Source organism: Solanum verrucosum, unplaced genomic scaffold, assembly GCF_900185275.1.
Source record: "Solanum verrucosum unplaced genomic scaffold, falcon-dt-bn FXZP01000165.1, whole genome shotgun sequence".
NCBI lineage: Eukaryota > Viridiplantae > Streptophyta > Magnoliopsida > Solanales > Solanaceae > Solanum > Solanum verrucosum.
Window position 1 is genome coordinate 2,808,039 of NW_026020340.1, and position 16,678 is coordinate 2,824,716.

General features: G+C 32.9%; 1 protein-coding gene and 2 pseudogenes across 1 annotated transcript; all 3 read right to left on the reverse strand.

The window, feature by feature from the left end:
- Nucleotides 1-708: 708 nt before the first annotated feature.
- On the reverse strand, nucleotides 709-3,651 carry LOC125837232 (UDP-glycosyltransferase 91A1-like; annotated as a pseudogene).
- A 2,791-nt stretch (nucleotides 3,652-6,442) lies between these two features.
- LOC125837233 (UDP-glycosyltransferase 91A1-like) lies at nucleotides 6,443-7,855 on the reverse strand. Its single transcript, XM_049516388.1, has one exon. It carries the CDS (start codon nucleotides 7,853-7,855, stop codon nucleotides 6,443-6,445), a length of 1,413 nt encoding a protein of 470 aa, XP_049372345.1.
- A 905-nt stretch (nucleotides 7,856-8,760) lies between these two features.
- LOC125836995 (UDP-glycosyltransferase 91A1-like) lies at nucleotides 8,761-15,303 on the reverse strand (annotated as a pseudogene).
- Between the last annotated feature and the right edge of the window lie 1,375 nt (nucleotides 15,304-16,678).

The following is a 16,678-nucleotide window of genomic DNA, read 5'->3' on the forward strand; positions in this document are numbered from 1 at the left end:
AATAAAAAAGTTGTCAAATAGTATGAAGATCTCAATAATTGAATAGAAAATTAAAGTATTGCAAAAGGAAAAATCAAGGAGGGTAGGATTAAGGAGAGTTGATAAGCTTTTAAAGATAAAGTGTATATGATATATTAAATGAATATCATATCAAAATATATATGATATACGTGATACAAATATATGTAGACCTAAGTCTAAAATAAAAATACATGAACATCGAAAATACACTAGGCAACAACCAACAAGCTTGATTTCAAGTAAACACATGCCTACGATGGAAATTTAGTGAAGTAAACTCATATACACTAATTGTATACAATTATAAGTATTTTTGTACTATTGTTATACTTTAATATGCTAGAGCACATGTTTGTTATCTTCAATACTAATACTTCATAATATATTCAGATATTCAATTAAGGCACATTATAATTTGAATGTCCAATCAAATTTACTCACAAATTTTGAAAACTATATATTCGTATATTCCACCACTAACTAAATGCAAAAAAAAACAATATTATTCACCAAATTATTATTCATCAAACAGGAAATTCTTACTTTACAAATATTGCATAGCACATATACTAAACCACCCTTCAAATAAAAATTATAAGTCCTTATTGGTGCAGATAATTGCTGCCCATAAAATCTAAAACTACAATTATTGAAAAATGCATTTAAACTCAAGTTTTTCTTCCCATTTCATATTTTAGTCTTTTTATAATTTTGAAGATAACTTAATAAATTTTCCACATAATTATTTTGTCTTGTCTCGTCACAAAAAAGATTTTTCGTCTCTTTAATCTTTTCTTGATAAATCTCACCCTCTTTTTTAACTAGTACCAAATTCAGTGACTCAGCCACCGAGTCACGAGTGAACGACCTGTCCCGATCATCTCTTGGTATTGAATACGCCATCTTCTTCTCTTCCAACAACCTAGCATTTAGCCCTTGATCGGCCAAAAATGTCAAAAGAACCAATGACTTCTCAAATTGTATTGCTTCAACTACTGAACTCCATCCTGAATGAGTCAAAAATACACCGACAGAGTCATGACTCAGTATCTTAAGTTGTGGCACCCAACTCGTGCACACAATTCCCCTTCCCTTTGTTCGATCTTCGAACCCTTCAGGTAGTTGATGTTGGAAAATTATATACACAGCGGAAGCATACTCGAATCTTACTGCTTACATGAATAATAGATAACCAATATTGTTTATGCTAGACCACATAATCATGCTAGAACACATAAACATACTGAAATTTAATACGATAAATACCTCTTGAAGCATGAACATATACCTTCAAGCGAATCCCCAAGTTAGATAGTCCTTCAAGTGAATCTAGAAGATAGTCATGGTCTTTTACAGTGATCCCAAGTTCACATCTGAACTCTCTCAATACTTGGGTGGGCAAATATCGAATAGAAAACTAATCAATCTTTTTCTAGGTTAGGAGAACTCTATGTATAGAGATTTCTTCCCCAATCCAAAAAGGAGAAGAAAACCCAGTTTTCTTGAAAAACAAGAAAACACACGCCTACTCCTTTTTCCCCTAAGAAATAAGATTCTGAGTTCTAGTTAAATATGGGCACTGGAGGGACCACAAAATTAATTACTGAGGCTTCCTATTATGGAAATAGTTTCAAATAATTAATTTGAATTATTCTTACCATAATAAATTACAAATCATTCCACTAGAAATTCATAATTGCACTCCTCTATTTATATTTCATAATTCCCCATTAAACACTTATGTAATTCCCCATGTTAAGATTTCAGATACTAATCAATAAATTAAATTACTGATGAATTTAACTTAATGATTAATTTCCTTTAGAGCACTACTTAACTTATTTCATGTGTCGGATTCATAAATCCACTTGCAAGGTTGGACACGATGAAAACTTATAAGTTTATCAAAAAGGCATATCAATCAATCTCTATAACGAGACATGGATTCCATCAACTAACTTATTATTTCAGCAATATATATTATTATCATCCAACTTACCAGGCATATTGACCCATATCAGAATCTGACCTTTTAATAAATCAAAATGATAATTAATACATATAGATCATAATAGTTATATCAGGATTAAGAATATAAGTACATTTAATAATTTAGAGAATATGTTTTGTCAGTCAGTCTAAAACAACTATCTCTACTCGGTCCCGTTCAATACATACAAAATGCACTAGCACAAGAAGTTGGAACTATACCGTTCCCATAATCAAGATAAATTACATATAATCTTGTGCTACAATCGTACCGATGGCATGTCCAATTTCCATCCTAGATTGTGAACAAAAAACTTTATACTTATAAGAACCGATGATTTAATCATCTGTGTATAAGCTAAAACTCTACACACTAAATCATCTACTATATAAGTAAACAGACACCATAAACGAGTATATGATCTATTAAAATTGAGTAAATATTTATTCTATAATAAATATTATTTCTTAACACTTGGTTAATGGTATATATCCCAACAATCTCCCACTTAGACTTTTAACCATCACAATTGTTATAATGTACTATATCTAAATGCATGGTTAATAGTATATACCCTAACAATCTCCCACTTAGATATTTAATCTTGAAAATTGTTAGAATACTATGTCTAAACACATGATTAATAGTATATACTCTAACAGTTGAATCAACTCATCATCAGATTCCCCTTTTTTAGTTCTTAAAACCTAGAAAAATGGTAACCCAGAAAGCTCTAACCCGAGCGTCACCTCGGTGAGTTCGTTTTGATTCGGTTTTACCTCGCTACCAAATGCAACGTAAATCACTTTCCCCTTTTCTTGCTCATCAAGCTACAATTTTATCTCTCTCCATGCATCAATCTTCGTGTTATCATCTTCGTACAATGTCGTCGGAAGTTGGCCCACTGGAAAAACTGGTTTCCGGTGAATATCTCCGACAACTTTCAACCATTCTGGTTCAAATTCCAAACAACTCCTTACAAGCAAAAAATCAGTGAGTTCAAAAGTTTTATGCATACGAAAAGCATCAGAAACGTTCTCTTCCTCTCCCTTCATGGTAGCTTGGAAGATTCTCAAAACTTCGAAAAGCATGAAAGCAACAGTAGTTTCAAACGGAATCCATTTTGGGGGAACGGTGTATTCCTCCGGTGTCTTTCGAATTTCATAATCATTGTTCAATCCCCGCACTGGTCCGGTGAAACCCAGAACCGCAGCGATGAATGTGCTGAAATAACCAGTGGGAATATTGAATTTTGAAGCAATTGAAGGAACCCAATAAGAAGCAAAATCGAAGATTATAAAATCAGGAGTTGATTATTCGAGAAACTTAGCAATGGGTTCTTTGAGTCCATCTTGAGCAAGTTTGAGGTACTTGACTTGCTCATAACGTAAATCAATAGTTGCTTCTGCATTTTTCGGTAACTTATCAACATGGGGCAGAGGAATTTTGCCGAAATTTAAGAAGGGGCCTAGAGTTGGTGGAAGCTTTGGGAGACGATCGATGTTTCTAGGAGTAGAAATGAAGGAAATTTTGTGACCCTTTTGAGCTATGAGCTTTGAGAGCTCTAAATACGGAACCATATGACCAAAAGCTAGCCATGGAAATACTGCGATATGCAGTTTTTTGCTGTTTTCCGCCATTTTTGTGTGTATTAAGAACTCCGTTATTTTTGTGCGAGTGATGCAATTGGAGGTACAATTTATAACAAGTGGGCCATCTAAAGGTTCCGTCTAACAAAACGTTAGACAATAGTCTAAAAATTAATAAATTACTGTAAAGGTTAGAAGATGATGTATGAATTTCACGTTATTCGACGAATTATTTTTCAAAATCTATATATACACAACATTTAAAATTGGACGGATTACAAATAATGACCTAAAAAAAGGGATATTTGCATAAATCTAACCCTATAGATTAATTAGCAACAAAGTGACTGCACAAGTTTTTAAATGGGAAAAGACATAAATTTATCTCTGAAGTTGTATCGAAAAATCAATTACACGCTTAAATTATTTAGGCGATCTATTACACACCTATACTATTCAAAAATAAATTTAATACCACCTTCAAAGCTGTCGTGAAAATAAGATTAAATAAAAAATAAGTAAGACGCATTTGAGTAAAAAAAAAGGCAATTTTTTCTCCACCCTCGCCCTTCTCCTTCACGTTACCCTTCTTTTCTTCTTCCTCCATTTTTTCTTATCACAAACACTCTTGTTGCTATGACTAATGTTAAAAATATATTTTTTTCATGATAAATTTTCAAGAGAAAAACAGAAAACAACATTGCGGGATAGAAATTCATCGCAAAGTTTACGAAGTTATTCAAATAATTAGGTTCACTGCTCGGAAAATTTCACATCTAAAATTGTCAATTCTTACTATTTCCATGTCAAATTCGTCAAGTCAAGCACTGATTATTCAATTTATTTTTGTCTTTTTTGTTGATTGAGAGCATTTGAAATAAGAAGTTTTCAGATCTTTCTTTTTCGTGTAAAAAGTTTTTGGATTTTTACACAAAATTCAATTTTTTAATGCATGTTTATAGATCTTTCTTCTCTCAGAAAAATTCTCTAGATTTTCTTCAAAATCAGTAATAGTAAATCGAGCACTAGTTTATCAATTGTCTGACTAAAATCTTTACAAATAAATATTGCAAATTTTTACCATTCTCCTCTTTAAGCTTGAATGAAATTAGTAATTGTGATAATTTTTTGTAGTGGATTTGGTGATGGGTGGTAAAATTAGTGGTGGTATGACTTTTAATTTCAAAAATAACAATGAAATTCGTGATATTGATGTAAATGCTGAATTTATGGTTATGATTGTGATGAATTTCATTGATAGTGATGTGATTCTAATGGTGAATTTAGTTAAATTTATGATCGTTGTAATCGATTTTTTATGATGAGAATGATTGTGGGAAGATTCCAGTGGTGAAATCTATGGTGGTGGAGAAGTGAATTTGGTGATAATAGCAATAATGGTAGTACTTTAATGGTGGGTTTGATGCTGTATAGGGAAGAAGAAGAAATTGGGTGACATGAATATTTGTTTTAAAAAATGTGACGTAATTATTGATGTGGCAGTGACATGGTGATGACGTGGTGCAAGTGTGAAAAACTTTCTCATCATGAGACTGATTGTATGTGCATCAATGTTCAAATAAATTCACTTTTAAGTAATTCAGGTGTGTAATAAGTTGTCACAATAGTTTAAGTGTGTAACTGACTTTTCGTGACAACTTCGGGATGGAGTGGATGGGGGGAGGGATTTATGCCTTTTCCATTTTTAAATTTTAGTCCGATTAGATGCTAAGCCCAATTAAGAGGCCCTATTAGGACATGCCGCTAATTCTCCTTCCTAGGGTCTCACATGTCGGAAAAAAATATCAAGAAGAAAGATCATTTTCTGAGATAAAAATTAGTAGTTGAGTGAACATCTGAGAAATCAAGTAATAAATTGATAACTAAGAAACACATTACATTTATAATTGAATTAACTATCAAAAACACACTTTTTTTTTTTTACATATACTATTAATATATATTAAATAACTTATTTAAAGGATAAAATCTTCCAAGTAATATTGAGATCCCCACTCCACCCACCCCCTGAAAAAATAATAACATTGGGAGACAAGACCCCCACAGCCAATCCCCACCCCACACACACTAAAAAAAAGTTGTTAGATAATCCGAAGATCTCAATAATTGAATAGAAAATTAAAGCATTGCAAAAGGAAAAAAAGATTGTGATGTCTTTGCGGAGGACGGGATCAAGCAGAGTTAATAAGCTTATAAAGATAAGGTATACATGATATCTTAAATAAATATCGCATCAAAATTTACATGATGTGTGCGCAATATGGCGTAGCTCAAAATATAAATATGTGTAGACCTAAGCCTACAATGAACAATACATGAACATTGAATATACACGAGGCAACAACCAACGAGCTTGATTTCAAATAAACACATGCATACGATGGAAATTTAGTGACGTAAACTCATATACACTAATAATATTATAAATATTTTTATACTATTGGTATACTTTAATATGCTAGAGCACATGTTATCTTGTTGGACTAATATGTTTGAGTAAAAAATATCTAATACTAATACTTCATAATATATTCAGATATTCAATTAAAGCACATTATAATTTGAATGTCAAATCAAATTTACTCAAAAAAATTTAAAACTATATATTCGTATATTCCACCACTAACTAAATGCAATAATAATAATATTATTCATCACACAGGAAATTCTTACACTACAAATATTGCATACATGGTACATATACTAAACCACCCTTCAAATAAAAATTAAAAATCCTTATTGGTGCAGATAATTACTACCCATAAAATCTAACATTACATTTATTTAAAAATGCATTTAAGCTCAAGTTTTTCTTCCCATTTCATATTTTAGCCTTTTTATAATTTTGAAGATAACTTAATAAATTTTCCACATAATTATTTTGTCGTGTCTTATCACAAAAAAGATTTTTTGCCTCTTTAATCTTTTTGCGATAAATCTCACCCTCTTTTTCAACAAGTACCAAAGTAAGTGACTCAGCCACCGAGTCACGATTGAACGATCCGTCAAGATCGTCTCTTGATATTGAATACGCCATCTTCTTTTCTTCCAACAACCTAGCATTTATCCCTTGATCGGCCAAAAATGTTAAAAGAACCAATGGCTTCTCAAATTGTATTGCTTCAACTACTGAACTCCATCCTGAATGAGTCAAAAATACACCGACAGAGTCATGACTCAGTATCTTAAGTTGTGGCGCCCAACTCGTGCACACAATTCCCCTTCCGTTTGTGCGATCTTCGAACCCTTCTGGTAGTTGAATCAATTCATCATCAGATTCCCCTCTTTTAGTTCTTAAAACCCAGAAAAATGGTAACCCAGAGAGCTCTAACCCGAACGCTAACTCGGTTAGTTCGTTTTGACTCGGTTTTACCTCACTACCAAATGCAACATAAATCACTTTCCCCTTTTCTTGCTCATCAAGCCACAGTTTTATCTCTTTCCATGCATCAATCTTCGTGTTATCATCTTCATATATTGTCGTCGGAAGTTGTCCCACCGGAAAAACCGGTTTCCGGTGGATATCTCCGACAACTTTCAACCATTCTGGTTCAAATTCTGAACAGCTTCTCACAAACAAAAAATCACAGTTTTCAACAGATTTATGCATACGAAACAAATCAGAAACGTTCTCTTCCTCACCCTTAAAGGTAGCTTCGAAGATTTTCAAAACTTCGAAAAGCTTGGAAGCAACTGTGGTTTCAAACGGTACCCATTTTGGGGGAACGGTGAATTCCTCCGGCATCGTCCGAATTTCATAATCATTGTTCGATCCCGGCACAGGTCCGGCGAAACCCAGCAACGCGGCGATGAATATGCTGAAATAACCGGACGGAATATTGAATTTCGAAGCAATAGAAGGAATCCAGTAAGAAGCAAAATCGAAGATTATAAAATCAGGAGTTGATTCTTCGAGAAACCTAGCAATGGGTTCTTTGAGTCCATCTTGAGCAAGTTTGAGGTACTTGACTTTCTCATAAGGTAAATCAATAGTTGCTTCTGCATTTTTCGGTAACTTATCAACGTGGGGCAGAGGAATTTTAACGAAATTTAAGAAGGGGGCAAGAGTTGGTGGAAGCTTTGGGAGACGATCGATGTTTCTAGGAGTAGAAATGAAGGAAATTTTGTGACCCTTTTGAGCTATGAGCTTTGAGAGCTCTAAATATGGAACCATATGACCAAAAGCTAGCCATGGAAATACTGCTATATGCAGTTTTTTGCTGTTTTCCGCCATTTTTGTGTGTTGTATAGAGCTCTGTTTTTTTTTTGTGTGTGAGTGATGCAATTGGAGATACAATTTATAACAATCGGGCCATCTATATCAATTATTCACGTGCTTATACTTCTGAAAATAGTTGATCAATTTTAAAATACACGAAATATTGAAAACACTTCTAAATTCGGTATGACTTATTAGTTTTATCTTCAAACTCTTGACATTCTTTAAAACACTGAATTACTTGACTAACTAAATTTAAATACACTTTCAATCTTACAACATAAGTGAAATACACTCCTAAATTCTCGCCATGTTTAAGGTATTTTTGACACTTATCTCAGTTTTTTATTAAGAGTCACATACTCCTACAATAGTTCGAGACCATTTGCTATGTCATGTGGCAGATTGAGATGTATCTAAATTTAGTTAGTCAAGTAAAGAAGTGTTTTTTAAGATTATCAATAGTTTAGGGACGCAATTAATAATTTGTGCTAAGTATGGTTGTTCAAAATCGAACTGAAATCGATAACCCAAACCGATTTTTTTTTTATTGATTTATTGATAATGGTTTAGTGGTTTAACGATTTTTATAATGGTTTTGATTTTCTTAATTATCAGATTATCGGTTCTTAATCGTTTGAGATTTTTTTCTTAATGGGTTAACCGATAACCCGATAGTAAATTAAAGTCCTTGACTTAGGATTTAGTTTCATATTTTATTTTTGGCCGTCTCAAAATTTCAATAAAGTGTTATTGTTGCTTTTGAGCAAGACTGTATTCTCCACATAATTATCTTGTCTTCGCTCGTCACATAAAAAATTGCCTCTCTAATCTTTTCTTGATAAATCTCACCCTTTGTTTCAACAAGTACCAGACTCACCGACTCAGCCACCGAGTCATGAGTGAACTACCCGTCACACTCATCTCTTGGTATCAAATACGTCATCTTCTTCTCCTCCAACAACATAGCATTTATCCCTTGATTGGACGAAAATGTTTAAAGCACCAGTGGCTTCTTCATTTTTTTTTAGATAACCAACAAGTTCTTCTAGTATAAGGCTACAAGTACGGAAACTAACAAAAATTTATTAAAAAGAAAACTCAATAATAGAATATAGGAGGGATAATATTTTTATCTTTGGTCTCTTCTCTACTCCCAAAGAATTGGACAAGTCTATGTATATAATCTAATAAAAATGAGTTAATGTTGGAAGAGTAAAGATAGTGTAACAATCGTTAAATGTTGTATTAATGGGTTGTTGTAATTGCATGTAGGGGTATGTAAAATTTGAATCGACCAATAAATCAAATTGAAAAAAATGTTATTGGGTCATTGCTATTGGGTTATTGAGTTAACGGATTTTAAATGATTTTATAAAAAAAATTATTGAGTTATCAGTTTTTAGTATTACTCAATAACCCATTAAAACGATAATAAGTTACAACTATACCCTTCATAAATATTACATATTAATAATTTAACATAACTAGACACTATATGAGTACTCTACACTACAGTCTACAGACTTCACACATCATAGTACTTCTACTTTACATCAGAAATTCCATATTATGTTTTGGTTGTAACATGTTTTAGCCTTTGTTCTACTCTTATTGATACAATTTCTCAATATATTTCTTGTTTCACTATATCAAAGCATTTACAACTGATTTGTTTGTCTCACTGTAACGTGTCAAATTGTTAGAGAAGTGAGAAATCATATATTTATTTTATGAGCATTGTCTTATTGGGTAAACCAAAAATCGAATTGTTAATGACCAAAAACCGATAAAGAATATCTTATTGATTTGTTATTGGTTTAGCATATTTAATAACCAAAAATCGATAAACCAAACCGATAATATATAAACTGAATCAAACCGACCGATACACACCCTTGCATGCATGATAAGTTGACCTTCCTAACACCTTGTTGGGATGGTTGTTAATTGTCATATATTGTATTATATTGTTAGTTCAAATATCATATTTGATTGTTATTTAAAATTTGATTGTATTTCATCGTTTAAATTCATAGTAACTCTACCATATAACTTACATTTCTTGTAGGTTTATTATTTAAATTGTTGATATATGATATTATATAACGACCAAAAATAATACAATACAATATGAAACATTATAAAACATTAATATGTTACATCCTAAAAGAACACTCAAAATGCAAGTGAATAGATGGGATTTTTATTAATGTTACATCCTAAAAGAACACTCAAAATGCAAGTGAATAGATGCGATTTTTAATAGCATTTTCTAAGTGGCAAACAATCAACCAACCATCAATATAAATGTACATACTAAAATGATTTGACAAAACCAATATAATAATATAGTAATCCAGCCAGAATTTTTAAAAAATAATAAATTCTGACCTTAGATCATGAAATGGAGCTCTACAAAATAAACAAAAGTGGCGTAAAACAGAAAAAAAATACATGTCAGTATTTTCATAATCATTGTTCAATCCCGGCACAGGTCCGACGAAACCCAGAAACACGGCGATGAATATGCTGAAATAACACGATGGAATATTGAATTTCGAAGCAACTGAAGGAACAAGAAAGAAGCAAAATAAAAGATTATAAAATCAGGGGTTGAATCTTCGAAAAACTTAACGATAGGTTCTTCGAGTCCATCTTGAACAAGTTTGAGGTACTTGACTTGCTCATAAAGTAAATGACTTATGCATTGCAAAGGAATTTTGACGAAATTTAAGAAGGGGGCGAGATTTGGTGGAAGTTTTGGGAGACTATCAATGTTTCTCAGAGTAGAAATAGATGAAATTTTGTGACCCTTTTGAGCTATGAGCTTTGATAGCTCTAAAACGGAATCATAAAACCAAAAGCTAGCCATGGAAATACTGCAATATGCTTTTTTTTTTTTTTTTTTGTGGTTGTTTATCATATTCTTTAAAATTTTCTACCATTTGAAAATATTATAACAATCCGTACTCTATCCTATTTTTAGATACATCACTTTACGTGATGTATCGAGACGTTGAGTTATGTATTCAAAATCGAAACGTGATGTATCTGAACGTTGGCGATGTATCCGAAATCGGGATGCGATATACCGAAACGTTTTGAGATGTATTTAGCTCTTAACACTATGAAATTTGTATAAAATTCCCTAAATTTTTTCCATCTCATCATTTATCACCAATTTGAGCTTGTACATATGTGGATTAATAGTTCAACATTCATGTTTTCTATTGAGATTATGGTGAAATTTAGGTTCTATTCCTGTTATAATATTGTCAATTATTTTCATAAAAAGACAAGTTACCTACGTTGAATTTATCTTTATTTTTTAGGGAGAAAGAAGAATATTTTTGGTAACAATAATATGTTGTTGTCTTTTCTTTATTCATAATATATGTTGTTTTCTCTAGAGAGAAGGCCTAAAACAGTCCGTCATCTTTGGGCTAAGATTCAAAGTCATCCTTCAGTTTTCACATGGAGCATTAATAGTCCCTCATGTTTGCAATATTGGTGCACTTTTGGTCCTCCTTCAAAATTTTGCCTAATTTTTAACATTGATTTTATTCATAATTTATGTATGAAATGTTTAATTGTCATTTTATATATTTAGTAGAAATAATAACTCCACGTGAGAGATTGAGAGAAGAAAAATACTTTATTTTGTTTAGTAGAAATCGTATTGCAGGTAAAGTCGAAAGGTTCATCACGACGATTTTACGTACAATAGTACAATTTTTTCTTTTTTTGCAATGTCATATGCTAAAATGTTCTTAGTTTAGCTGCAGTAATATTTATATTGAACAGAATAAAGTGTTCTTCTTCTCACCTTCTCTCACATAGAATTATTATTTCTACTAAATATATAAAAAGACGATGGGACATTCCTTACATAAAATTATGAACAAAATTAAAGTTAAAAAATAGGCAAAAGTTTAGGGGAGAAGAAAAAGTGCACCAATAATACAAACATAAGAGACTATTAGTGCTCCATGTGAAAATTTAAGAATGACTTTGAATCTTAACCCAAAGATAAGGGATTATTTTGGGCCTTCTCTCTTTTCTCTAAGTGTCATGATTATGAAGAAACCTAATTCATTTTGGTAACAATAATATATTGTTGTTATTTCTTTATTCCTAATATATGCTTTATCTAATTGTTTCGACTTCTCATCGTAATTATGTATCATTCATTAATCAACTAATCTAAATTAATCTTTCGAATACAATTATATATTCAGATATTCAATCAAACATATCATAATTTAAAGGCAAAATGATTTAATGGACCCTTATACTTGTATGTGTTTGTATTGTGGATCCTTCTACTTAACTATTTACCAACTAAACCCTTAAACTCAATCGAAAGATGATTTTTAAACCCCTCATATCATGTGTGTAGTCACTCTCCCTTAAATAGATGACATGTCAAATCCATGTCACATAAATTAATAACACGTCATAGTTATCTTCATTAACTATTTTTAAAAATTATTAATTAAAATATTAAATAAAAGGTAAAATAATTCTTTAAAGTAAAATTCTTATTTCTCTCACCTTCCTCCAACTTCCGTCCACCTCTCCCGACCAACAACCACCATCACCTACACCCTCAGTCTCTTTTTCTTCCATTTAAACTTGTTTTCATACAAAAAAAGAAGAAGAGGGGTATTGAAAATGAAAACCTTGAAAGAAAATCTTGAATCTTAAATTAGATCTAAGTTAATCTTCCTTTGTTTCCTTTTCTTTTCCTTTCTTTGTAAGCCTTTTGTATTTGAAAATTTTAATCTTTAATGGTGTTATTAGGTGAAACTAAAATGGAAATTAAAAAAAAAAAAAAAAAAAGAAGAGAACAGAATTAGGTTTACTAATAGGGTGGGGCTGACTGAAAAATGGAGTTGAGGCAAAGATGAAGTGGAGGATAGTGGAAGCCTGAAAAAGGGGGTTGGGGCGGATATGGGGTTGGGGATGGCTGGAAAAGGGGTTAGGGCAAATATGATTGAAAAGGGGGATTGGGGTGGCGGGTGGGCTGAAAAAGAAGGTTGGGATGGGGATAGGGGTGGGGGATGACTGAAGAAGGTTAGGTGAGGTGAGGGGAAGAAGAAGACTTTTTTTAAAAAAATATTATTTACTTCAATTGCCTTTACATGCGTGTGGTTACACTCTCTCGCCAACTCTTTCTTCTTAATGTCACATAAGCATGGTCAGAGGGGTTTGATATATTGTGTTTAATGAATTTAAAAGTTCAATTGATAAATGGTTAAGTAAAAAGGGATCCCTAAGTAAAAATGGTCCATCAGATCATTCCGCCTAATTTAAATAATAAATTAAATTTACTCGTAAATGTAATAAACTATTCGTATATTCCACCACTAACTAAATGCAAAATTAACAACAAGACATAAAGAGTGACGCACTAACCCAAGCGCTATTTTAGTTCTTAAAATCCAAAAAAAACGGTTTCCCATAAAGCTCTAACCCAAGCGCTAACTCGGTGAGTTCATTTTGACTCGATTTTGCCTCTTACCAAATGCCACGTAAGTCACTTCCCCCTTTTCTTGCTCATTAAGCCACAATTTTATTTCTCTCCATGCATCAATCTTCGTGTTATCATCTTCATACATTGTCGTCGGAAGTTGGCCCACTGGAAAAGTTGGTTTCCGGTGGATATCTCCGATAACTTTCAACCATTTCGATTCAAATTTCGAACAACTCTTTACAAGAACAAAATCAGAGAGTTCAAGAGTTTTATGCATACGAAAAGCATCAGAAACGTTCTCTTCCTCACCCTTAATGGTAGCTTCAAAGATTCTCAAAACTTCGAAAAGCTTGAAAGCAACAGTAGTTTCAAACGGAATCCATTTTGGGGAACGGAGTATTTCTCCGGCGTCTTTCGAATTTCATAATCATTGTTCAATCCCTGCACTGGTCCGGTGAAACCTAGAACCGCAACGATGAATATGCTAAAATAATAATCGGTGGAAATATTGTGTTACCAATCTGTGTTTAAAAAACCAGTAGTACTGATTCCAATAAACTTTGCAGAAACACGAAGTCATCAAAGTTTAATGAACCAGTGAAGAACAGAAGAACATAAATTAATTCAGAAACTAAAATTTGTAACAATGTACCAGAATCTGGAAAAACAGAATAGAAAAGATCAAGCCCACTGAATGCACAGTGTCCTCTTAAGGAAATTATTCCCCTCTAGTATTCGAGGTTTGATTTGGAATATGTCCTCCCAAGATAGAATGATCTCAATCACCAATGTACTAATACCCAAAACTTTTGGTGTCTGCGAACCACTTAGCAACAGTAAAGTACACGAAGAAACTTTGTGCAGAAGAAGAGGAAGAAATCAAAAAAATTCGTAAGGAAAAAGTCTGAAGAATCAATGGTATTTATAGCCAAGAGGAACTGGTTCCGAAAGGTTGCAACCTTTCAGAATCCACACGACCATTAATGAAAGTTTGCAACCTTTCAAACGGTCATAACTGTTCCTGAAAGTTGCAACCTTTCAGAAAAGTCATTTCCAGCGGAGGGAAATCTAAATAAAATGGGTCGCGCGTGGATCCGAGTCGGATTGAAACGTGAAACGTTTTGGCCATTTAATTTAATTAATTAAATAAATAATTAAAACGAACTTCGTCCACAAAATAATCTCTCGATCAATCATTTTCCAAAGCCAAAGCCAAGCGACGACGACGTGAGGGGGTTCTCTCTTTCCAACCCTTTTAACAATTAATAGAAGTGTTTCTCTATCTAAACTCTTCTATTTTTCTTTCCTCCACCGATGAGGGACAAATGCCTTTTACTAAAGCATAAGAGGACTTTTCAAGTTCCCAACTTTTTATGTTCTTCTCTTTTCATCTTCCCTCCATTTTCCATTAACTCTTGCTATATACTCAATATATTGAATTTTGAAGCAATTGAAGGAACCCAATAAGAAGCAAAATCGAAGATTATAAAATCAGGAGTTGATTCTTCGAGAAACTTAGCAATGGGTTCTTTGAGTCTATCTTGAGCAAAGTTTGAGGGGTTAATACCTCAGATGGTCACTCAACTATCCGGTCTTTCCTCAGAAAGTCACTCACATGGTGACTTTTTAGTGAAAATTAAAAGTTGAGTGACTTTCTGAGGCAAAAGTGGATAGTTGAGTGACCATCTGAGGTATTAACCCCAAGTTTGAGGTACTTGACTTGCTCATAAGGTAAATCAATAGTGGATTCTGCGTTTTTTGGTAACTTTTCGACGTGGGCCAGAGGAATTTTGATGAAATTTAAGAAGGGGGCGAGATTTGGTGGAAGTTGTGGGAGACGATCAATGTTTCTCGGGGTAGAAATGAATGAAATTTTGTGACCCTCTTGAGCTATGAGCTTTGAAAGCTCTAAATACGGAATCATATGACCAAAAGCTAGCCATGGAAATACTGCAATATGCAACTTCTTGCTATTTTCCGCCATTTTTGTGTGCTCTGTAGAGCTCTGTTCTTTTTTTTTGGTGGGTAATGCAATTGGAGGTAAAATCCAATACAACTTCAATTATTTTTCAAATCCAATTGGGCCATATATATATCCTTATCAATCATTCAAGTGTGTATATTTTCTGTGTTCATCTTTTACTTTTTGCTTATTTGGAAAATAGATGATCGGTTTTAATAAACTAAAGGCCTAATCCATCGGTGATCCCTTAAAGTTGGCATCATGTTTTGGTTAGACATCTTAACTGAGCGATGTTCATTTTAGACTCCTCATTTAGGGTCTCGCTGTGTTATTTTGACACCTTTTTTAATATCAGCAAAAGTATATAATGTGTGTGTATTATATTCGCGAATGACGTATAAAGTGATGAACTAAATGACGACATTTGTCATTTGCATCAAAAGTAATTTTAAAATAATTAATTTTAAGTAAAAATAAAAAATGACCGATGAATTAATGACACATGACCCAAATAATTAGAAAATAAAATAAAATTTCAATCAATAAAAGCAAACCCCCACCCCCAAGGTTTGTCTTCTCCAAATATCCACCCCCCACCCCACCAACCACCACAACGGCTCCCCTATCCCTTTGCAGACCACCCCACCCCTCGGGGCATCAAAATCCCCCCCTTCCCCAACAAAGAAAAACCCAGGCCTCCTCCTGAATACCCCCCCCCCCCCCTACCACCACACGTCGCCTCCTACTCCAAATACCTTTTGCAAAACAAACCATTTCTATACCAAAAAAAAAGTATGATCGTTTTTTTTTAACCTAATAAATAGCTTGATTGTAAATGGAAGATTTTTGCTAGTTCAACTTTTTTTTTAGTTTAGTTTACAGAAATTCACTCCGTTATTTTGTTCATTCACAATGACTGAAATTTAACTTGGGTAAAATGGTGGCTGGAAATGGGGAAAAAGATGAAAAAAAATAATTAAAGAACCATTTCACGAGCCCAGCAATGAGTGTGATACACTCATTATGCCATGTAAGCAAAAAGTGTCAAAATGACTCAGAAGGACCTACATAAAGTGTCTAAAATGAACATCGCCCTATTAAGGTGTCTAAGTGAAATATGGTGTCAACTTTAGGGGATCACCAATGGGTTAGGCCTAGACTAAATATAAAAAACACTCCTAAATCGGTATGAATTATTAATTTTATAATATATGAAGTATTGAAAACATTTCTAAATTAGCGATGTGAATTATTAATTTTATCTCTAAATTATTGACAATCTTAAAACACTGATAAACTTGACTAATTGAACATAAATACACCCCCGATTTTGTAACAAGAGTGAAATACACTCCTAAATTCTCACCAAGTTTATGAATATTTTCAACACTTCTCT